This window comes from Oncorhynchus mykiss, chromosome 27 (assembly GCF_013265735.2).
Source record: "Oncorhynchus mykiss isolate Arlee chromosome 27, USDA_OmykA_1.1, whole genome shotgun sequence".
NCBI lineage: Eukaryota > Metazoa > Chordata > Actinopteri > Salmoniformes > Salmonidae > Oncorhynchus > Oncorhynchus mykiss.
In genome coordinates, this window is record NC_048591.1 from 4,737,761 (window position 1) to 4,762,000 (window position 24,240).

At 42.9% G+C, this 24,240-nt stretch overlaps 1 protein-coding gene across 1 annotated transcript in view; it reads left to right on the forward strand.

Annotated features, from left to right (window-relative positions):
• Window positions 1-5,917: 5,917 nt before the first annotated feature.
• LOC110507377 (out at first protein homolog) overlaps window positions 5,918-24,240 on the forward strand; it is a 29,384-nt gene continuing 11,061 nt past the window's right edge. The window contains exons 1-3 of the mRNA XM_021587328.2: window positions 5,918-6,718; window positions 19,166-19,300; window positions 19,769-19,949. Of these exons, the coding sequence (XP_021443003.1) occupies window positions 6,488-6,718; window positions 19,166-19,300; window positions 19,769-19,949 (547 nt within the window). The 5' untranslated portion in view covers window positions 5,918-6,487. The remainder of the gene's footprint in view (window positions 6,719-19,165; window positions 19,301-19,768; window positions 19,950-24,240) is intronic.

Here is a 24,240-nt window from a genome sequence, read left to right on the forward strand (position 1 = left end):
TAAAGATAGGCCATGAGAGGAGTCCTAGCAGATATTACATTATAACTGCTTTGACCTCGCATAATGGGGAAAGATAAATGATACCTTCACCGGCCGTGTTTAAAGTGGGATAGTCTTTCCTCATGCATTGGGGTCTGGTAGAAAAGGGCTTCCATGGGGTGTAATGCTCCCACAATGAGTCCAAACATGTTTGTTTATTTTTATCATTCTAAAGACTTTTTTCTCTCCCTTTCGACTCTGGGAAATTCCATGGAATTGTGTTTAGGATTCCTTCTGTGGAGCTGTGTGCGTGCGTGCGTATCCCTCTCTCTCTCTTTTCTCTTCTTCATTCTGTCTTTGCTTTGAGCTGTTCTCCCTGGACGAGCTGCTGCTGGAAGGATCCCATCTGGACACCACTTGTCTAGGCTGTTGGGTAAACAACAGGCAGGCAGGGGAGGAAAAATGTGGCAATTGAGTATTGCAAGAGTTGAACCATTTGATTTATCTGTAAACAACCTCTTGACAATGGAATTTCCATGCATTTAGTCAACTTTTGGCAAAGTTAATGGAGCAGACATCAAGGCTAGTATGGTTCCACTCTCTGAGTGGCCTTATTACCTTCATAACAGTCAATGAATGTCCTTGTCTGTGTCATTATCTACTGTCATCACTTAAGTCAAAAATGTGACGTTTGAAACAGGAAGTCTATTCCTTTTCTTGTAGTTTCATTTCCGAGGGGACTTTTAGAGTTTAATGCTAACATTTAGGGCTCCCGAGTGGCGCAGCGGTCTGAGGCACTGCAGCTCTGTGCTAGAGGCGTCACTACAGACCTTGGTTTGATTCCAGGCTGTATCACAACCGGCCGTAATTGGGAGTCCCATAGGGTGGTGCACAATTAGCCCAGAGTCGTTCGGGTTTGGCCGGGGTAGGTCGTCATTGTAAATAAGAATTTGTTCTTAAATGACTTGCTTAGTTAAATAAAATACAAATTATGTTGGAGTATGTGTTCTTGCTAAATAAAGGACTTTCACAATGTTGCCATTTAGCTTCCATTTACCATTCTACCAATCACCTTCTTTGCCCTGAACACATCTTAGTGAGTTCAGGAGACGTCACTTCATCATCAGAGCTGAGATGACCATCTAAACATAGGTTTTCGCCAAGATATACAAGTCAAACTGTATTCCAATTATCACTGTTTGCTGCAGACTACACTCACTTCTCCACTCTTTTCCATATACAGTATTTCTAATGCTGCTTTTGTTGCTCTTCTCCTCTCTTGTTGCTGTTCTCCTCTCCACCATGCGAGCCTGTGCTCCAGGAGGTTAGCTACTGTAGCTAAGACTACAGCTCCACCATCAGAGACATGTGTAAGAGGATATCCGCCCACAGCCCGCAGTTCCACGGCGGGCTCCAAGTATCCGAGCCAGGGACCTGGGAGACTGGAAAGCAACTTAATCTGAGCCCCTACAGTCCTTATATAAATTAGACAGTCAGTCAGCCTCAGCCTCCCACTCCTCTCACATCTGTCTGGGATAGAGATCAAGCTCTCTCAACCACCACAGGCTCTCCTTCTCCTCCTGCTCCCTCATGCTGGAGCGGAAGACGACAGACTGACTCATGGGGCCCGAGGTAAACAGTTCCTGGCCAATTGTTTTGGGAGACATGTTGGAAAAGGGTAAAGGGTTTCATGCTGTAGGGAGGTTGCATCCTGTGTTACGTGATCATGGTCTCCCAATGTTTTCTAGAGAGTGGGAGAATGTTGGCTATGAGTTGTTGGCTATATATTATAAGTACAACTGCAAAAATGTATAGGCACACTTTTTCATTAGCTTTTAACAGAGAAATAGGTTAAAGAGGGCTTGGAGAACGATCTGGGCCCCATGTGATGCTCTCAATCCCCAATGTAAATACTTGCTTATTGACTCTTGCCATGTCAGCCTGCTCTATATATACTATACTCTTCTGCAAAAATACCAATCTCTAAAAAGAGGTTGAAATATACTCACCAGATGAGCGCATGGATCACGATCATTGTCCAGTGTTCCAGAGATTGTTATTTATAGTCGTAATAACTGCTTGAAAAACAATGTAATAACTAATTGACTCAATTGTTATATGATATCCTGCTTTTAAACCCAACAGTGTCTACATTTGATAGTTATCAGTATTAAAAATGGTTGGTATTCAGCAGAGTAAAACTGAGTGGGTCAAACTTGAAGCGTACCATTTGGGCCAACAACACTTTGCAGTTTAAATCCCCAGTAAGTAGGCGTTTCTCATTCATACTTTCCCTCAGAGGAATGCAGCATTATCGCCCTGGTCTCAGCTAAACCCAAATACCTGACAAATAGGCATATTAGTTAGCCGTAATTAAACAAGAGGAAATGCTTCAAAACAATTCAAACGTGGTAATTTTGAGTAATACAATACTTAAAAAATTGTGTATAAAGAGGTATTATTAATAGTTGAAAGATTATTAGAGCTGTAAGTATACCCTGGGATGCATATGTTCTATCACAATTGAGTAGGGCTGTAAGTACGTTTTCTATCACAATTGTGTATAACGTGTAGAATTCTCTTGTAGAAGGGACAGCAACAAGTTCCCCCATTGCCGTGGATTGGCGGAGACCATTTAAAGTAAAACATTTCAACCTTGAGTCATGTTTATGTGGCACCTTGATAAAGAGCTGAGTCTCCACAAGCCCTCATTGCAAAAAGAGGAGATCCTTATGTGACTCTGTGTGTGAATGTGTATGTCAGAGTGTGTGTGCTTGCGTGCATGGAGTGAATGCGTGTGTATGTTCGTGCGTGTGCGTGTGTGCGTGTGTGTGTGTGTGTGTGTGTGTGTGTGTGTAGGGCAGATAATGTGGGGTACAATAGAACACAAACAGTCTTGGTGCTAGTTACCGCATGTTCTTCCCACTGTAATGCGCTCATATTTTTTAACTCCCAGATACCACAAAACACCCGTAGGCACTGTTTAGACTGAGAGATGCAATATGCATGTGCGTATATAGTAGAGCAGAGCAGAGAGTTGGGTGTGATCATTTCTTCTCAGAACTGGTACGGTTCAAGTGTGATGTCTAGGATAGGAAACCTCTGTAGCTGTACTGTGACAATAACAAAATGAAAAACATTGATGAGTTCACAGGCCAAGTAGACAACCATAATGTCAATTATGCAGGTCCCTACCTCAGGAATGCAAAAACATTTCCTCCATCTACATCTCTTGGCCAACCAATTCTACACAAACCTCCTCTCAACAATGTCAGAAGCAATGTTGGAATGAGACATTGCTTGTGAAAACGGTGCATTGTAGCACAAGAGACACACACATCTTGTGGCACAAATTAATTATAAACAAACTGTAGCTCTTAGTTGTCAGAACAACATGCAGATTAAACATGACAATCACAGAGCTTCATTCAGTGTCATTACCTATTACGTAGGATGCTTAAATCAACTGAGACATAATAGCTAGTGATTTCGCAACCCAATATTTGAAAGGCTGTTGTTTTGGTTCTCTCCCCAGTCATGCAGAGGAGGGAGGTTGAATGACCTGAGTGTTTTCCCACCACAGTTGGTCCCTGACATCCACTCTTTGTCTGACCACAGACTAATAATTCAACACTTTTATGGGTCTGTATATGTTTTTATTGGTCAAAGAGGTCCTTTGATGTAGAGAGGAAATTATACAAAAGGCGAACAATCATCCACACACAGACAGGCCTTTGTGCTCTTTTGATAGCCGGATCACTAAAATGCTTAGTTAATCATGAACACCTTTTGTACACGGCCGTGACTAACCTGTGTACTGTGCACTGGCAAGTCAAACAGTCCTGCACTTTGGACTGAGATGTTTGGATATACAATACGGAAATTATTAAGTAAATGGGAACAACATGCCATATAAGGCAAGGCAAGCAAACAAAGAAAGTCTGATGCTGAAAAAACAGTATAAAACTGTATCTCTCAAGCTTCTTTCAGGGGAAGTGAGGGGTTATAATTCTGGCGTGACCTTTTGTTTACTCTGTGACTTACGCAGTTGTAAGCCTTTATATTTGTATCATTGATTCATAATGGGCTATACTGGTATTATCGACACTTAGGTCAAGAGCTTGTTTCAAAACCTTGGTATTATCGACACTTAGGTCAAGAGCTTGTTACAAAACCTTTGCCTGATGTGACAGGTGTTACGCTCTTAAGCAAGTAAGAACATTAAAGCCGTAATATGTAATTTTTTGGGCGACCATACCAAATTCACATAGAAACGTGAGTTATAGATCTGTCATTATCATTGAAAGCAAGTCTAAGAAGCAGTAGATCTGTTCTATGTGCTCTAATATCCATGCTTCCCATTCTTACGTTTACTTTTTGCATCTTTTACTTTCAGTTTTATACACCAGCTTCAAACATCTGAAAATACTATATTTTTGGTTATTGAAAATACATTTCACAGCTTGTTTAGATGGTACAATGATTCTCTGAATTATCCATGCTTTTTTTGTCATATAAACTAAAATTAGGCAAACTATTAGATTTTTTGCAACCAGGAAATTGCAGAGCGATTTCTGCATGGTGCAGCTTTAACCATAGTCGCCAAAAGTAATTATCCCATGCTAAACACATACAGAGATCAGATAATAATCCATTTTAAATCAGCATGTTCAACAAGGCTCTGCGCTAAGCCCATAAATGCTTGAGGTTTGCACACACCACAAAGGATCTGTTTGCTTGACCTTCTTGGCTCTTCCAATTCACCAATTCACAAATTCATCAATGTGCCTAACCAGCTGACACTGTTTGTTCAGGTTTAGAGCCCTGGCTATTTGTTTTCCCCTTCCGTGGAGCACACCACCACTTGGTTGCAGCAGTGCGTAAGTGCTCCTCCACAGGGTCACCAATCTGGAGGCCACCCAGCAGGCAGTGCATCACCTGGAGATAAGAGATCTGATGGTGAGGTCTGGCTGTGGAACATCACTGCCTTCAGAGGTAATCTACCATTAAATGTGGCACATTGATTGAGCCACCGGTCTCCAGATGTTGCTCTCTGTGTGTAGCACTTCCTTTACACACCTCTGTATTGTCAAAGTTCCCCCTTAAGGACATCATAAAAGTATAATAACACGAGTGAGTAGGAAAGAGGAGTGACTTTTTCCAACAAGGAAATCAGTGAATACCCCATGTGGCTTGACACAACTAGTAATTATCTGAAGTTCACAAGCTATAATTCAATGGTCTCATAAACAATGGATGACATTGGGTTAGATAGTGGATGACTTTGGGGCTGCAGGTAGCCTAGTGTTTACAGCGTTGGGCCAGTAACCGAAAGGTTCTGGATTAAATCCCTGAGCTGACTAGGTATAAATCTGTAGTTCTGCTCCTGAACAAGGCAGTTAACCCACTGTTCCCTGGTAGGCCATCATTTAAAAAATTAAAAAAATTCTTAGCTGACTTGCCTAGTTAAATGAATGAAATAAAAAAAGATAGCTTTTAAGCGCAAATAAAAAACAATGCCTCTGTATTTTTTGAAATCATGAGAAGTTTTTAGCCACAACTTGTTATATAACTCCATATATAAATTCAGAAAAGAATACGGACTATTTTGATTAGGTGAATTAAAATCCATAATCATATTTACACAAAACATTTCACACAAACTATTATAGCAACTGCAGTAGGTTTATCTTCTTGTGCACTAGTGGCAACAATGCTTCATAATAACAAAAAACGGTATTATAAAAAATTACCTTCTCTTGTGGCCTATACCATACCATATGCTATAATTATTGTGCAAGCTTGGATTTTCTTGTTGGATCACAACCAAATCATCACATCCCCTTGTGCTACATTTCGAGGGTGCTGTGCCTTTAAGAGTTTGTAACGCTCGTTGAATTCACAGCGCCGTCGCTGAAAGTTTTGAGGCCATGCAAGTAGAATACTCTGCTGTAGTTTGGATACCAAAGGAAGTGACGGGACTGAATGGGAGAAAAAAAAAGAAAAAATTATATGAGGATAAAAACAGAAAGCAGAATACGAAGCAACGTGCTGTGTGTACGATCAAGAGAGAGAGAGAAAGAGGGATACTACATCTCGCATGATTCTGATATGCATTGAAGTCGTGCGGGTCAAAGTTTTTTTTTTGTTGTTACAAAGTAACGTTAGCTGTGAAATGAAAAGCAGAGATTGAATTAGTGATCGAGGTGGGTTTACCTACCTAACGTTACTGTATGCGTTTGACAATTCACCCGAGTCGCGTTAATGTTTGTACACAATCAAATCAATCACGGCATGAATTATAGCGTAAAGCATGGAAGACGAACAACTGGTTGGATTTCATATATATATATATATTTTTTTTTACAAAGAATAGATCGCAAAGGGGCTACCTGTTGAAACTGAAATGCCACTAAATAATGATCTGTTAATATTGAATAGAGACGGTTGGATTTCTCCTGGACTTTAGTATTTCTCCTCTGTCAAGTTCAGTTCTGCGTCTTCTGGAATGTTTGGGAGTTGTTTTCCACCGGTTTCAGCTCGAATAAATACATTTCTCTGGGCACTAATATTCTTAACAACGTTCGGACTTTGTTCAGAGCTGAAAGTTCGTGTTCGTTTAGCTGATGGACAAATCACAGAGGAAGTTCTAGAAGCAGACAGTGAAAAAGACTCCATCACACTTGAGTTCAAACAGCAAGATGGAACTCTTATAACGTTTGTCGCTGACTTCAAACAGGTGAGCGGTACCAAATGTGTTTTACCCCACACCCTCATTGTTTTGTGTTGGGTTATTGCCCAATGACCACCTATGTTGCCAGCCTGATCAGCGGTAACGCAGATGTTGAATGCAGACTATTATACCTCCATGTAACTCATTTAGAAAACAGTACACCATAGCCTAATCGTGTTAGTCTAGCCTGTGTCATTTCAGTGCTGATGAGTTGACTCCCTGGCCATGGGCCCTCCTCTCCTCATGCTGGTAAATTCCTCAACATGCATGAGTGGATAATGTGAGGTGGCACAACAAACTGAATATTGAATTAGACTCTCACTTGTAAGGATCGGTTTAGGAATGCTATTTTTACTCTTTTGCAAGACAACTCATCTTTTACTCTGAGCCTGCTCAGTCCTATCAACACGGAAGGGCCTAGTCGGAGAGCAAGGGCATCCACCTACTCCAGTGATTCACAAACTTTGTGCCAGGGACCGGAAAGATATGGTCCTTCTTTCTTGCAGGACCAGTTACATTAAACAAATGGCTACATTTAAAACTAGCACAAAATAAGCAACTAAGACTAAACCACTGTCCGCTAACCACAAGGGACCCGTCAGCAATATCTCCAGGACTGGTGCTGGTTCATTGGCCAGAGGTTGAGAAACACTGATCTACTCACTGCTTCAGTGTGACATGTGAACCAGCAAACATGCAGCCTGTTCCCCGGGTGCCTCTGGTCACTGTGCACTACTCTCAGACACAGACCAAAGGCATGCGTCTGTGATTGTTGCAGTCCCACAGAAACTGACAGCCTGGCAAGAAGTGAAGGGGGAGATTTTCTAGGATTAAGTGGGCATGTCTGACCTTTTTTGATCTGTGGTTTGGTTCGCAAATCAAATGAGAAATGTTGTGATTAAAAGAGGCCGGCACGTTTCCAAATCGGTGATGACACATCTGAGCACATCACACCATGGTGGTGAAGCCTGTTTAGCCAAATTAGCTACAGGCACAGGGCTCTTTCCTCTTGGTTTCCTCTCTGTTTGATCAGTTCCACTTGGAGGCCTGCCTCTCCATTCTGTTTACATGTGGTTCTCATTCAACTCTCTATCTCAAGTATTTATGGGAAGAATTTACTGCTCGGATCCGCATCTGGACAGGAAAGCTCTTAAACAGGGCATATCAAACAATGGGTAGCAGTAAATGGACAGAGTAGATCTATATGAATGGATTTGTTGCTGTAATAAGTTTGTTCACGGGACCAGCCAGCTAGGTGTGTAGATGCTGTTTTTATCAGTCATAGCCTCATGCCAAAATCCCCATGAGTTGGCATGGGTTGTGGGAACAGGAGTCCTGTAATCTATGGGATCAGTACAACTATGAGAATCGGAATGAGTCATTCCGTGATAAGAAGAGGGGGGATGAACTGAAAATTTTACACGAACATGGACGCGTGGCGAAATGATATGGCTACCTAACAAACCACACCTCAATCTGTAGGAATGGATTCTTCTTATTCCCCATTTGCATGAAAACAGCTGGAATGTGTATATTAATTTACCATGTTCAAGCAAGCACTTGACCCCAAAATGTAGCCCCTGATTCCCCAAAGTTTAATTTGACTAAAAAGGGAGATGTAATTGCCAAAGTCTCTATACTAAAATCAAAAGACCACTGTTTTACGTTGAATTCCAATGTTGTGGCACATTCAGAATTACCCAGACGTAGCAGTTATGATAACAGAACTAGAGCCATCATAACATTGCTTTTGCCAACCTGATAAGGTAATGATTACATTAAAACAAGTAGGGCAGGGTACCCCAACCGAATTTGGCCCGCTGGTGTTTTATTTTTATATATAATGATTACGTGTGTGTGTGTGTGTGTGTGTTGTTGGACTGTAAAAACACCAGCAAATCAGCATTAAAAGTTATTTTAATTTTGGAAATCTGTTCCAAAGTATTCCCACGCATAATAGAGAGAGAAACAGTATATGATCGTGTACAAATGTAAGCAAGGTTTGAAATATTGATTTAGTTCAATATTATATCAGTTTGGGCTTCTTGCGGTCAATTTGCAGCTGACAAATTATTTGTAATTATGTTCCGGCCCCCTGACCATCCTCTCAAAAAAAGTTGATGATCCCTGAAGTAGGGCATCCTATCCTAATTATTGTATTTTTTAGTCTCTAGTCTAAGACGACCTAATATGAAAACAAGTGTACTGTTACCTTGAGTGAAAAGCGAAACCTCCCCAGAGTTTCACTTCAGGGCACAAACTCACTCTCCAGCCCACGACACGGGTGGAATAAAATAGAGTTTCAGTCCTTCCTTTTCGAAGACAATCAACTGGGAATGTCTTAACATTTTTGAGGGGGAAAAATATATTGGAATGGTCACGATGATGCAGGCCAGGCCCGCACACACTCATCAGTGAGAGAATGTTTGTGGTCTTTCCCAACAGTTTGAATGTGAACCACAAAACTAGCTTGGCTGTGTCCCAAAGGGCACCTTATTCCCTAAACGCTGAGTATATATACCCTTTCCCCTCAAAACAGCTTTAATTTGTCGGGGCATGGACTCTACAAGGTGTTGAAAACGTTCCACAGGCATGCTGGCCCATGTTGACTCCAATGCTTCCCACAGTTGTCAAGTTGGCTGGATGTCCTTTTGGTGGTGGACCATTCTTGACATGGGGAAATACCCAGCAGGGTTGCAGTTCTTGACACAAACCGGTGCACCTGGCACCTACTATCATACCCCTTTCAAAGGCACTTAAATACCTTGCCCATTCGCACTCTGAATGGCACACATACGCAATCCATGTCTCGAGACTTATAAATCCTTCTTTAACCTGTCTCCTCCACTTCACCTACACTGATTGTAGTGGATTTAAGGGATCATATCTTTCACCTAGACTGACCAGGTGAACCCATCATGGAAAGAGCAGGTATTCTTAATTTTTTTGTATCCTCAGTGTATATAGGGAAAACACCAGGAGACAACAAACATACTATTTACACAAGGGAACATAATATTATTTACAGTACAGTTAAATTAGATCTTTAGATAGAGGATACAATATGTTATATCACATCCAGCTGTGATTGGGAGTCCCATAGGGTGGCGCACAATCGGCCCAGCGTCGTCCGGGTTTGGCCGGGGTAGGCCTAGGCCGTCATTGTAAATAAGAATTTGTTCTTAACTGACTTGTCTAGTTAAAGGTTACGCACACACTGACCAAAAAGTTATTTTGTTAGAGTTACGTATGTCCCCATTACCAGTAAAACATAATCAAAACCTATTTCTTTCACTTACTTGCTGTGCTGTTTCGTCATTCAGTCGTTTCATTCTCAACCAGGATTTCATCATACATGTCAAGCAGTGAAGTTTCAGCTCTCTCTGTCCGTGGCTTCTCTTCCTCGGTGCACACTGTCACTGTTTCCGTTTCCATATTGTTCAGCTGTGTATGTAACATTTCACGTAAACCCTGTTTCTTGTCTGCCTCGAGGTAGCGGTCCTTGTACATAGCATCGAGCATGGTGGCGACACAGTAAAGAGAGTGCCACCGAATCGCTTGTGCACAGCCTGTGTTGGCAGTTTTGTTGAGCAGGCGTTTCAATGCCATGACTGAGAGTATCACGTATTCTGCAGGCGCAGTTGATGAGCTTATTTCTCAAGTCAGTTGTTCGAGTGGAGCTAGCTAGCGTGTGCAAGGTTCAAACATGTTCTCAAGTGCCATTGAAATGGCATCAGCGGTATGATAACCAGCATATTCATGAGCATGCAAAACGACTTTCCTCAGTACGAAATCCTCAACGACCCACTGTGCTATCGGACTTGGCATGCTCATGGGCTGATATTTTACTGGTCCAAATGTCAGTCGTGAAGCTAATAGCAGTGATGCTATTACTGTGTGACTCCGGTAGGGCAACATTTGAAAAATAGAGCACTTGGTAGTATGTACCGGCGCTCGACCAATCAGTGAAAGCCAACATTACCCACAACCGAGAACGGTTGATTGTCAAGGGCAATGATTTCCATTATCTTGGTGTTAATGGATTTAGCCTTTTTTGAGTTCTCGCTGAAATGTTCTTACTCTTTTGAATGCCTGCTCGACTTGTTGACTGCTCGATCCACACTGCGGACATTGTGGGCTAGGTTAGGAATGCTGTGTTGCACGTGTAGTGCAACATTTTACGTGGCGTCATTACATCATGTACCTGTACACTACCATTCAAAAGTATGGGGTCACTTAGAAATGTCCTTGTTTTTGAAAGAAAAGCACTTTTGTCCATTATTAAATAACATCAAATTGACCAGAAATACAGTGTAGACATTGTTAATATGTTAAATTACTATTGCAGCTGGAAACGGCTGATTTAATGGAATATCTACATAGGCGTGCAGAGGCCCATTATCAGAAACCATCTGTTGTGTCTATGGCATCATTAAATTTTGAAGACTTATTTTATCAAATCAATTCTCTTATTATTACATGATTAAACTAATAATTTAAATGTAATTAACTAGGAAGTTGGGGGCACTAAGGAAAATCTTGAGATAATAAAGTTATAATTTTCCTAATAACTTCAGATATTTAACATCTGATCAATTAGTCTTCTAATTAATGAATTATTCTTTACCTCATGTTAGTCTCATTCCAAACATTGTAAATGGTTGGTTATCTGCACGAGCCCCAGGCTTTACTATGAGTTATCTATACATAAATTGTCTTAATCATTTATTTACTAACTAAATAATAACAAAAATGCATAAACAAACACAGTAGATATGGTTACAATGAAATGATAGGGGAGGTTCCCTAGTGGACTAAGCCGATATGACGGCTTGGCGGACAAAGGGTGTGGACTGAGAAGGGTGGGAAAGACACTCACTATACAGTTGATAATTATATTAATTGAAATGCTAATCCTTTGCACTTGAACGATCACTCATTTGGGAATAATTGCAATCAATCAATATATTTACGCACCAGTGTGTCATCGTGGTCTCTGTTGGAATCGTCAGTCCCTTCTGTTGGAAAGTTCATCCGAGCGTCTCTCTCTGCTTCCCTGAAGTCTTTCGTGGTTAGAATGGTTACTTCAGAGTACCATTCAGAAATGTTCTTATAGAATAGATGTTTCGGCGTTTGTCGGTCTTCGCATCCCAGGTTGATATAATTTCTAGCTGCAGACTAGTAATTAATATCTAAGATTTGCTCTTATTCTGTCGGGATCGATAGTCTGTGTTTAACCATTTCCAGCCGTGTAGCCAATGCTCCACGTGGTATGGTTAGGAATTCAACAACCTTCGCTTAAACTGAGGTTTTTGTGGTCTGAACTCAACTTGTGCCCCCTCGGTGTCCATTGAGGTACGCATGGTCTGAAGAGGATTTCTTCAGGAGGGTTTTTTATTCGTAACAGTAGAAAAGGGCTGTTCCATGACACTAGATCATGTCTGTGCTCACGGTGGTGGGCCTGATGACTTGGTTAACTTTAAGGAATACAATTCTTGTTTCAATTAAATGTTTCGCATCATATTACATCATTTCACAAATAGTTATATTTTTTACACATTCATTTTATACAAGAATTAGATGCAAACACCCTAATTGAGAAATGTACATATTCAGAGATAGTCATGTGTGTTTCCTGCCCTCTCTGAGGTCACCAAATGAAACACACTCGTCATACCCTTACATTTAGGAGTTTAGGAGTTCGCCATGTGAAATCGTTTGTTCTCTCTGTCTCTTTCTGCATGGCCCGGGGGAGAGGGTCTCCTCCAGGAATTTACGACCTGAGATAAGTGTGTGTGTGTGAGAGAATACCCAAAAAGGACCATCACTCCTGTGTTCCAATGGCACGTTGTAAACTATTCCAAGTTTATCATTTTAAAAGGCTAATTGATCATTAGAAAACCCTTTTGCAATTGTTAGTACAGCTGAAAACGGTTGTGCTGATTTTAAAAGAAGCAATAAAACTGGCCTTTAGACGAATTGAGTATCTGGAGTATCAGCATTTGTGGGTTTGATTACAGGCTCAAAATGGCCACCAGAAACAAATACCTTTCTTCTGAAACTCATCGGTCTATTCTTGTTCTGAGAAATGAAGGTTATTCCATGTGAGAAATTGCCAAGAAACTGAAGATCTCATACAACGCTGTGTACTACTCCCTTCACAGAACAGCGCAAACTGGCTCTAACCAGAATAAAAAGAGGAGTGGGAGGTCCCGGTGCACAACTGAGCAAGATGACAAGTACATTAGGATGTCTAGTTTGAGAAACAGACGCCTCACAAGACCTCAACTGGCAGCTTCATTAAATAGTACCTGCAAAACACCAGTCTCAACGTCAACAGTAAAGAGGCGACTCCGGGATGCTGGCCTTCTAGGCAGAGTTCCTCTGTGCAGTGTCTGTGTTCTTTTGCCCATTTTAATATTTTATTTTTATTGGCCAGTCTGAGAAATTGCTTTTTCTTTGCAACTATTTAATACATTTTAGAATAAGGCTGTAACGTAATAAAATGTAGATAAAGACGAGGGTCTGAATACATTCAAAATGCATTGTATGTGTGACCGATACTATAATTGTAGCTTATTTGTCTCACACATACACACTGGTTGAGATGAGCAACAGATGTTGGGAATATACCTGACACACTATCACTTTAAATTTACTGCCCCTGTACCAACAATGCCACGGTCGTGTGAACGGGAACATTAGCTCTCTCTTAAGTCTTTTATCGGTGTTCATAAATGTATTGTGTTTCACAACTCCCTCAGCCCTCCGGCTGTCTTATGTCTAGATATTCTCTCTGTAACAGTAAGCAACTCTTGGGATGAATTGATTTATTTCTATCACACACCCACTTGTTTGTAAAGAGCAGCGAGCACGGCGGTTAGCCTTTTATGAGCAGACTCCCATTGCGATACATACATCTCTGATCCGTATGGCGGCTGCCCATCCCTTTTATATCCTTTCATAGCCATCGCATATCTCCCAGTAACCTTGGACAAGTAGTTGGTAACTTGAACAATAACTTGGACCCCGTTGCAGTTCAATTACCCTAGCACCTTTTTTTGTTTCCAACTTTTCATTATTATCTGGGTGGCTTACACGTTATTCGGTTGCTCGTGTGGGAATTATGTGAAATTTCTCTCAGCATTTCCTCGTGAACGTTGAAGTGGGGTTCGGTGTGCATTGCGTCCGAAGTCGACTCATTTACCAGATCTTATGCTTGACTGAGGCCATCCCACTTTGTCACTTGCACAAACCTGTCAGCCTTTTTTTAACGGGCAAGCAGTGTCACCTTTTCCAGGAAATGTTGTGGTTTTAGGAGTGTATGCCACACAAGGTTAGAGCTCTTGGACCACAGGGGCCATCCAGTGAATCCATCCACTGCAGTTGTTTAAGGCCCCACTACTGCACTGCATATGGGAAGGATATGGACTCCAACTCCCACCATGTATTGATCCCTGTGTGGAAGATCTGCTCCACAGATAAGAAATGGGTAGTTGCTCAATACACAGGACCTGCAGGGCATTTCCTCAGAATATCTTTTAAGTTTAGCAGACAGTCAGCATGCACACTAAAGAGGGAGGTGTGGAGGAAGAATGGTGTCTACTTTCTTTCTCTTAAGACAAGCTGCTTTCTGACAGTAGCCTTGTTTTGGTGTTGCAAAATAATTTGGGCTACATTGTTATTCTAGGCCAAGTTTGCTGTTTTGGCGATTTTTAGCCTGCTGTTTTCAGAGCCTGTTCCCATTTTAATTTTTTTTGTTGTTGTAGCCAACTCACTCCTGTGGTTGTTGGCTACACAGCACGAACAGAGCCTTTCTCCCATACTCATTGTCCTCCACTCTGGGCTGCTCTCCCTGAGGACTGCCTCCTGGCCTCGTCCACTAGCGGATGTCTTTATTCTGCTCTGGGTCGCCAGGCAGATGTTGGGCTTTGAACACTGCTAATAATAAAAAAAGGTCTCCTGTCGTTCCCACAGTCGGAGACAGGCAGGAGGGGAAAGGGCAGGCACAGTAACGCCAAATACCTTTTGAACTTTTCGCAATCAAATGCTCCACAACACTAGACCTTTTTTGAATTAGATTTTTATGACAATGGATCTGGTTTCTGCTTGTTTTAGCCCATCTATATTGCCTTTTTGGACTGCAGCTCAACAAGGAAAGCCAGGCACCTTGTAGAATCAACACTAAGAGATACGTTCTATCGGACATGGCCAATTTTCTATGTAATTTTCTATGTATGTAAAGTTTTAACTTTCTGGCTAACTGGTTTTCAATTGAAAGGATGGCAAGGCGGTTCAACCTGTCTTGGCACATTGTAGATCTTTTAGTTATTTAAAAAAATAAATAATAATAATCAGCTTACTGAAGGAACGTTCGCCTCCAGCAACTGTTACAGGCATTGTACAGAAGAGTCGCAGTGCAGCGCACACCTCTCCAAAAATGCTCTGTGGCTGCAGCTTGTGGATGGCATTTAGGAGCTCTACAGGACGAAGACCATCTGAAAAAAGTGGCACCATATCGTCTTTAATGTCGCACTTCATTTTCAAATCCACATGTGAGGTCTTTGGTGTACTTGTTTCTCAATTTATGGCAAGATAACCACATTTTCTGTTACTTACATTTATGAAAATGACTGAATTGGTGTAAACTCCTTGCATATAGCTTCAATCGTGTGGAACCGCATGTCCAAATTACTGATTGAACTATCCAGAGCCACAAAACACTTGTGAAATCCAGTGTCTGACTTCTGTTAATTTGCTATGTCATCTTCAGTCTCATCAGGGAAACTCCTCTGCTCCTCTACACCAACTAAGTGTGCCAATCAGTGCACTGACATTTTAAAACATTAGATAACAAATGGGCTTGGACTCCTAGGAAATGAAAGGCTAATTTTCTGAATGTCAAATGAGAAGACATGTCTGTTCATTTTAGATCAATGCAATACACTCATTTTGTCAGGGATGTTTTAAGTTCCTCGGCATACACATCACAGACAAACTGAATTGGTCCACTCACACAGACAGCATCGTGAAGAAGGCGCAGCAGCGCCTCTTCAACCTCAGGAGGCTGAAGAAATTCGGCTTGTCACCAAAAGCACTCACAAACTTCTACAGATGCACAATCGAGAGCATCCTGGCGGGCTGTATCACCGCCTGGTATGGCAACTGCACCGCCCTCAACCGTAAGGCTCTCCAGAGGGTAGTGAGGTCTGCACAACGCATCACCGGGGGCAAACTACCTGCCCTCCAGGACACCTACACCACCCGATGTCACAGGAAGGCCATAAAGATCATCAAGGACATCAACCACCCGAGCCACTGCCTGTTCACCCCGCTATCATCCAGAAGGCGAGGTCAGTACAGGTGCATCAAAGCTGGGACCGAGAGACTGAAAACAGCTTCTATCTCAAGGCCATCAGACTGTTAAACAGCCACCACTAACACTGAGTGGCTGCTGCCAACACACTGACACTGACTCAACTCCAGCCACTTTAATAATGGGAATTGATGGGAAATGATGTAAATATATCACTAGCCACTTTAAACAATGCTACCTTATATAAATGTTACTTACCCTACATTATTCATCTCATATGCATACGTATATACTGTACTCTATATCATCGATGGTATCCTTATGTAATACATGTATCACTAGCCACTTTATACTATACTATGCCACTTTGTTTACATACTCATCTCATTTGTACATACTGTACCCGATACCATCTACTGTATCTTGCCTATGCTGCTCTGTACCATCACTCATTCATATATCCTTATGTACATATTCTTTATCCCCTTACACTGTGTACAAGACAGTAGTTTTGGAATTGTTAGTTAGATTACTTGTTATTACTGCATTGTCGGAACTAGAAGCACAAGCATTTCGCTACACTCGCATTAACATCTGCTAACCATGTGTATGTGACAAATAAGATTTGATTTGATGTTGCTGAATGTTGGGTAAAATGCATAATTCTATATAATTATGTGGCCATATTTCTGCTTTTAGCAGATGGGCTTATTTTATCATGTTTTCTCATAGCACTTGGAACATTTTAATTTAAAGCACAAATATGTAGTTTTGGTAAAAAGCTGAAGGATGTAAATGTAACCACTCAAATTCATAAACGGCTATGGCGGCAAGGACAGACCATACATGATGTCATTTTATAACTTTAATTTATTTTATTTTTTACAAATATTGGAGTCAATCAATCTTATATTTTGGGCTCTGATGGGGTTTCATGAGGAATAAGTCTTATTTCAATAATCAATGGGTATAGATCATTCATTCAAATGGATGTACCAATCAGATTGCATTTTTAAAACTTGTTCACAGAAACCCAGTTACTGGTTCTGATAGAACAAAGCTCCTGATTTTTTTATTTAAAATATTTTATTTCATTGTTTTACAGATTCTCCTGACTAGTGTACAAAACAAACTTCCGTTTAGGGACATATTTAAACATGAAAATGCTTGAATAAAAACGACAAGCCGTACAGTTGTTACAGTCCTATCACACAGATGTGTCAACGAGTTGAGTTATCTTTGTCATTTTAATTGTCAATCTTTTAGGTTTGGGCAGCTGTGGATACCACCAGTTGCAGTCTCTGAAGTGCAAGGGAAGTAGAGTGGGCCAACAGGAAGGGTTACACACACTCCTCACCCATTAGCATTCCTGTTTGCGTCCCAAAGGGCACCCTATTCCCTACATAGTGCCCTGTGGGCCCTGGTCGGGGTACCATTTAGGACACAGCTCCTATCGATCGATTAGCTCTTTGGCCCTAGCCCCTTAGCTGTTTGCGAATCTGGACAACTAAATCAGGTGGAGCTTCCATCATATTTTTTCCACCTTACAGATAACGTCAAAGGGTTAGGGCCAGAGGTAAATGGTAGGGAGAGAATTGGAGCCGACTATCTATGCAAATTGATTTGAGGTGGCCAGTAGCTTGTGCTCAGTCACCATCTGCTGCTAAAGAAATGTGCCTTTGCTGACAAGGTATTTGCATAATGCACTGATTAAAAAAAAACATTACCAACCCACTTTCCAGATTTTTTAAGTAGGATCTATCTAGCTTAGGTTTTAATACACTCTCTCATGGTGCGTTGCTCTTGACATGGCTTATTTGCATCCTGTCATCATATGAGCAGGGGTACTGCCTTTTAGCCATTTTCTGACACCGCCCATCATTGGTTGCACATTTTCTCACTTATCCTGTAACCTAATGTCTGTCTTCTCGAGCGCACAGTGTTGCTGTGGCAGTTAGGCCTGGGACTGGGAGGGTGCCAACCTAGTGTGGCTTGGCACGGAGCTTCTGTTGCAGCCCAAAGTTAGGACTACTCCATGATCCTACTGGTGCTGTTGTATTTATAGAACAGAGAGTGTCATCTTATTTGCTTTTAACAAATGATAGCCATTTTACCGGGTTAGTGAAACCACCCCAAAAATGCCATAAATGGTTTTAAAATAAAGTGCAAAAAAAACACTTCTGTTTTTTCCTTTTATGAAGTTCACACACAGTAGGTCTCCAACATACTTTAGAGCAGGATGTTAAATGTAACACATAGATGTCACCCAGTCTTAACACCTGCCATAACACAATGCTGGGGTTGGAGAAGCCTTGTCTGCACTACCATGTCCTCCCCTTGTAATACCCCCCCCCCCTGCTCTCTGCCTGGGTTCCCCCCCTATGATGTTGGTTTCAGAGGAGAGGAGCAGTGCTGCTTTCCTGTAATTACCCTGAGTGTGCCAGGAGCAGTCCCTCCGCGGGCTGTCTGGTTCTCCTCGGAGTGTGTGCGTGTGTGTGTGTGAGAGACACGTCAGGGAAGGGAGAGCTGATGAATGGGGGAGACAGGTCTGTGGCTTTGCTGTCCTCGGCTGGAACTTCTCTTTATGGCCTTGGGGCTGCAGCCAGATCTCTCGTTCGGTTGCCAACAGCAACAAAGTCGTGGTAAACCTTCCTTCCAACATCTTCATTTTTCTACTTTGTTCACATGAAGAGTATAATGAGATGATTCATCTTTTGAAGTTATGGGTGTTATAGTTTAAGAAGAACTCTTTGGGCACCGATTTGACTGTGTAAATAAGCAGTGTTAGTGAAAGGAGACTGAATGTGAATTTATTTCCAAATCTCTCATTCTAATGTGGTTTAGTGTGTAACAGTGCAGATGCAGAATGAAGGGTTCAGTTGCTTAACTTGCATTCCAACCTTGTTTCAAGCCTACTATACTGGTCCAAAACAGTATGGCACACCCTAGCAAAACGTTTTAAAAATGGTAAATTAAAATCTTTCTTATTGGACAAGTCCAGGAAGTCCCTCGCTGTTTCAATTGTTTGTTTGTTTGTTTGTTTTCTTCCGTATGGTGCATAATGAACACGACCCAGATCCTATGCAGTTCCACTTACCCTGCCTCACAATCGGTCTCCCTCCTTCCCTCCCCTTCAGCATGTGAAGATCTTCCGGGCGCTCATCCTTGGGGAGCTGGAGAGGGGCCAGAGCCAGTACCAGGCCCTGTGCTTCATCTCGCACCTCAACCACAATGAGTTCATCCCCAGCGAGTCCATGGCCCGACTCAGACAGGTATGTTACCCACCGGGGTTCAAACCCGGGTCTCAGGTGCTTCAAGGCTGTTAGTTGCTGAGTTAAAGGCATTAGCTCAGGGCGCTAACAGAAATATTCAGGTCTCAGGCAAGTTTAGTCAACGCATGAGTGGATCCAAACCTCCTCTGCTACATGTGCACTAGTAGTACAGAGAAATTAACTTTCTTGAGTTGCCTTGTTTGAATATGTTGAAAGTGTATCCTTCCTCTCCTTCAGGTAATCACTGATCTAACATGATACTTGCTAGCAAGTGGGTCCTATGTAGCTCCACCTATTCCTGCTATGTCAGATCAGTGATAATGCCAAAGGAAGGGTACAGGGAATAACAAATAATAAGGCCAGTGGGCATCCTTGCTGGGAGTGTGGGGGGAAGTGAATGAGCATTATCCCATTTGATAAATCAAGTGACCATGGTGACATGACTGACTTTGTCCTGCGGTCCACCAGAAAAACCCTCAATCCATTCGCACGGCAGAGGAGAGGCGGGGCCTGGACCAGCTGACCATGAACGTGGCAGTGAACCTGAGCCAGGCTTGGCAGCTCAGCAGCCACATCCACAACATGTGCAGCGAGGCCCGGGAGGCTATCTACACCCGGGAGAGGGACGTCAAACATTGGCTGGAGAGAGGTCAATAGAATGAATATGTGGGCACATCGTCACAGATTTGAATTGATTTTGGGCAACGTGACATGTACAACAAAATGCACAATGTGGATCCAGAGGATATCGCTTGAAAGTCTTAATTAAAACGCTTATTTCCAAAGTGGTCCTCAATGGTAAAAACAATAACACATAATGATTAAAATACAAGACAACATTACGAATAACCATAAATATGAATTTATATTGACATCCTAAAAAATGGCACTGTTCACTGCACTTCTCCCTAACCTTAAAGATCAACCATATTAAAACAATCATTTTTTTTATTGTTTTTTTATTTCACCAGGTAGGCAAGTTGAGCACAAGTTCTCATTTACAACTGTTGTTACGCTGTTGGCCGAGGTTGGAGTAGCCAGGAGGAAGGCATGGCCAGCCGTTGAAAAATGCTTGTTGAAGTTTTCGATTATCACGGATTTATCGGTGGTGACCGTGTTACCTAGCCTTAGTGCAGTGGGCAGCTGGGAGGAGGTGCTCTTGTTCTCCATGGACTTTAGTGTCCCAGAACTTTTTGGATGCAAATCTCTGCTTGAAAAAGGTGGCCTTTGCTTTCCTGACTGACTGAGTGTATTGGTTCCTGACTTCCCTGAACAGTTGCATATCGCAGGGACTATTCGATGCTATTGCAGTCCGCCACAGGATGTTTTTGTTCTGGTCGAAGGCAGTCAGGTCTGGAGTGAACCAAGGGCTGTATCTGTTCTTATTTCTGCATTTTTTTGAACGGAGCATGCTTGTCTAAGATGGTGAGGAAGTTACATTTAAAGAATGACCAGGCATCCTCAACTGACGGCATGAGGTCAATATCCTTCCAGGATACCCGGGCCAGGTCGATTAGAAAGGCCTGCTCGCAGAAGTGTTTTAGGGAACGTTTGACAGTGATGAGGGGTGGTCGTTTGACCGCGGACCCGTAGCGGATACAGGCAATGAGGCAGTGATCGCTGAGATCCTGATTGAAGATAGCAGAGGTGTATTTGGAGGGCAAGTTGGTCAGGATAATGTCTATTAGGGTGCCCATGTTTACGGATTTAGGGTTGTACCTGGTGGGTTCCTTAATAATTTGTGTGAGATTGAGGGCATCTAGCTTAGATTGTAGGACTGCCGGGGTGTTAAGCATATGCCAGTTTAGGTCACCTAACAGAACAAACTCTGAAGCTAGATGGGGGGTGATCAATTCACAGATTGTGTCCAGGGCCCAGCTGGGAGCTGAGGGGGATCGGTAGCAGGCGGAAACAGTGAGACTTATTTCTGGAGAGATTATTTTTTTAAATGAGAAGTTCAAACTGTTTGGGCATAGACCTGGAAAGTATGACAGAACTTTGCAACTCCTCCCCCTTTGGCAGTTCTATCTTGACGGAAAGTGTTATAGTTTGGTATGGAAAGCTCAGAATTTTTGGTGGCCTTCCTAAGCCAGGATTGAGACACGGCAAGGACATCAGGGTTGGCAGAGTGTGCTAAAGCAGTGAGTAAAACAAATTTAGGGAGGAGGCTTCTGATGTTGACATGCATGAAACCAAGGCTTTTTCGATCACAGAAGTCAACAAGAGGGTGCCTGGGGACATGCAGGGCCTGTGTTTACCTTCACATCACCCGAGGAACCGAGTAGGATGAGGGTGCGGCTAAAGGCTATCAAAACGGGTCGCCTAGAGCGTTGGGGACTAGGAATAAAAGGAGCAGATTTATGGGCGTGGTAGAATATATTCAGGGCATAATGTGCAGACGGGTATGGTGGGGTGCGGGTACAGCGGAGGTAAGCCCAGGCACTGGGTGATGATAAGAGAGGTTGTATCTCTGGACATGCTGGTTATAATGGGTGAGGTCACCGCATGTGTGGGAGGTGGGACAAAGGAGGTATGAGGAGTGGAACTAGGGGCTCCATTGTAAACTAAAACAATGATAACTAACCTAAACAACAGTATACAAGGCATATTGATATTTGAGAGAGCCATACAGCAAGGCATAAAGTAATCGCAGGTCTTGATTGGGAGAGCTAGCTAAAACGACAGGTGAGACAACAACCGCTAGTCAGCTAACACAACAACAGCAGGTAAAATGGCGATGACTAGGCAGAGAGGGTCGGATTAGCTACACACAGAGCCTGAGTTCGCGGCTGGGGTCGACAGATAAAACATAAATAAACCGAATGGAGTACCGTGATTAATGGACAGTCCAGCAGGCATCAGCTATGTAGCCAAGTGATCATAGTGTCCAGGGGGCAGCAGTAGATGGAACAGGGAAGCCGCCACTACGCTAGCACGCGGGCAACACAGCGTTTAGTAACCCGGGGTTGGTAGGGGAGTCTGCTCAAACGGAGGCCGGTTGAAGGCACAGTGGATGGAGTATTCGTCGGCAGACCAGACGTGGTGTTGTGTCGGGGTGCCGTGTCGACAGAGAATCCAAGCCAGATGGCGAAAGAGGTATTGTAGAATTTTGTTTGCTAGCCGGGAGATGTGCCTGGCTCACGGCTAACTGGTGCTAGCTTCGTGGCAGTGGCGTTAGCCACTATAGCCAATTGGTAGCAGTGGTGATCCGGTGCCAAGTTCCAGAGTTTACAGCAAGGATCCGGTGGAGTATTGGGCTCTAGCCGTGTGTGAGTGGGGTTCGGGTGAACAGCTGAGTAGGCCGGGAGCTGGGCCTCAGGGATAGCTTCGGTACTGGATGCCACGGAGGGTGCAAGCTAGCTGTGAAGATCAGAAGTAGTGAAGTGTATATACGAAAAATACAAAAGTACACGAGAGGACAAACAAAACACGTCTACACTGCTACGCCATCTTGGATGACATAAGTATTTGATACATCAGAAAAGCAGAACTTAATATTTGGTACAGAAAACTTGGTTTGCAATTACAGAGATCATAGGTTTCCTGTAGTTCTTGACCAGGTTTGCAAACACTGCAGCAAGGATTTTGGCCCAGTCCTCCATACAGACCTTCTCCAGAGCCTTCAGGTTTCGGGGCTGTCGCTGGGCAATACGGACTTTCAGCTCCCTCCAAAGATTTTCTATTGGGTTCAGGTCTGGAGACTGGCTAGGCCACACCAAGACCTTGAGATGCTTCTTACGGAGCCACTCTTTAGTTGCCCTGGCTGTGTTTCGGGTCGTTGTCATGCTGGAAGACCCAGCCACGACCCATCTTCAATGCTAAGGATCGTGGCTGAGGGAAGGAGGTTGTTGGCCAAGATCTCGCGATACATGGCCCCATCCATCCATCCTCCCCTCAATACGGTGCAGTCGTCCTGTCCCCTTTGCAGAAAAGCATCCCCAAAGAATGATGTTTCCACCTCCATGCTTCACGGTTGGGATGGTGTTCTTGGGGTTGTACTCATCCTTCTTCTTCCTCCAAACACGGCGAGTGGAGTTTAGACCAAAAAGCTCTATTTTTGTCTCATCAGACCACATGACCTTCTCCCATTCCTCCTCTGGATCATCCAGATGGCAAACTTCAGACGGGCCTGGACATGCGCTGGCTTGAGCAGGGGGACCTTGCGTGCGCTGCAGGATTTTAATCCATGACGGCGTAGTGTGTTACTAATGGTTTTCTTTGAGACTGTGGTCCCAGCTCTCTTCAGGTCATTGACCAGGTCCTGCCGGGTAATTCTGGGCTGATCCCTCACCTTCCTCATGATCATTGATGCCCCACAAGGTGAGATCTTGCATGGAGCCCCAGACCAAGGGTGATTGACCATTATCTTGAACATCCATTTTCTAATAATTGCACCAACAGTTGTTGCCTTCTCACCAAGCTGCTTGCCTATTGTCCTGTAGCCCATCCCAGCCTTGTGCAGGTCTACAATGTTATCCCTGATGTCCTTACACAGCCCCTGTTCTTGGCGATTGTGGAGAGGTTGGAGTCTGTTTGATTGAGTGTGTGGACAGGTGTCTTTTATACAGGTAACGAGTTCAAACAGATGCAGTTAGTACAGGTAATGAGTGGAGAACAGGTGGGCCTCCTAAAGAAAAACTAACAGGTCTGTGAGAGCCGAAATTCTTACTGGTTGGTAGGTGATCAAGTACTTATGTCATGCAATAAAATGCAAATTAATTACTTGAAAATCATACAATGAGATTTTTGGGATTTATGTTTTTGATTCCGTCTCTCACAGTTGAAGTGTACCTATGATAAAAATTAGACCTCTACATGCTTTGTAAGTAGGAAACTCTGCCGATTTTGCAGGATATCAAATACTTGTTCTCCCCAGTGTACCTGCTGGAACGTGTGCTACGGGTGGGTGCAGCTATGGTGACCAGCGAGCAGAGATAAGA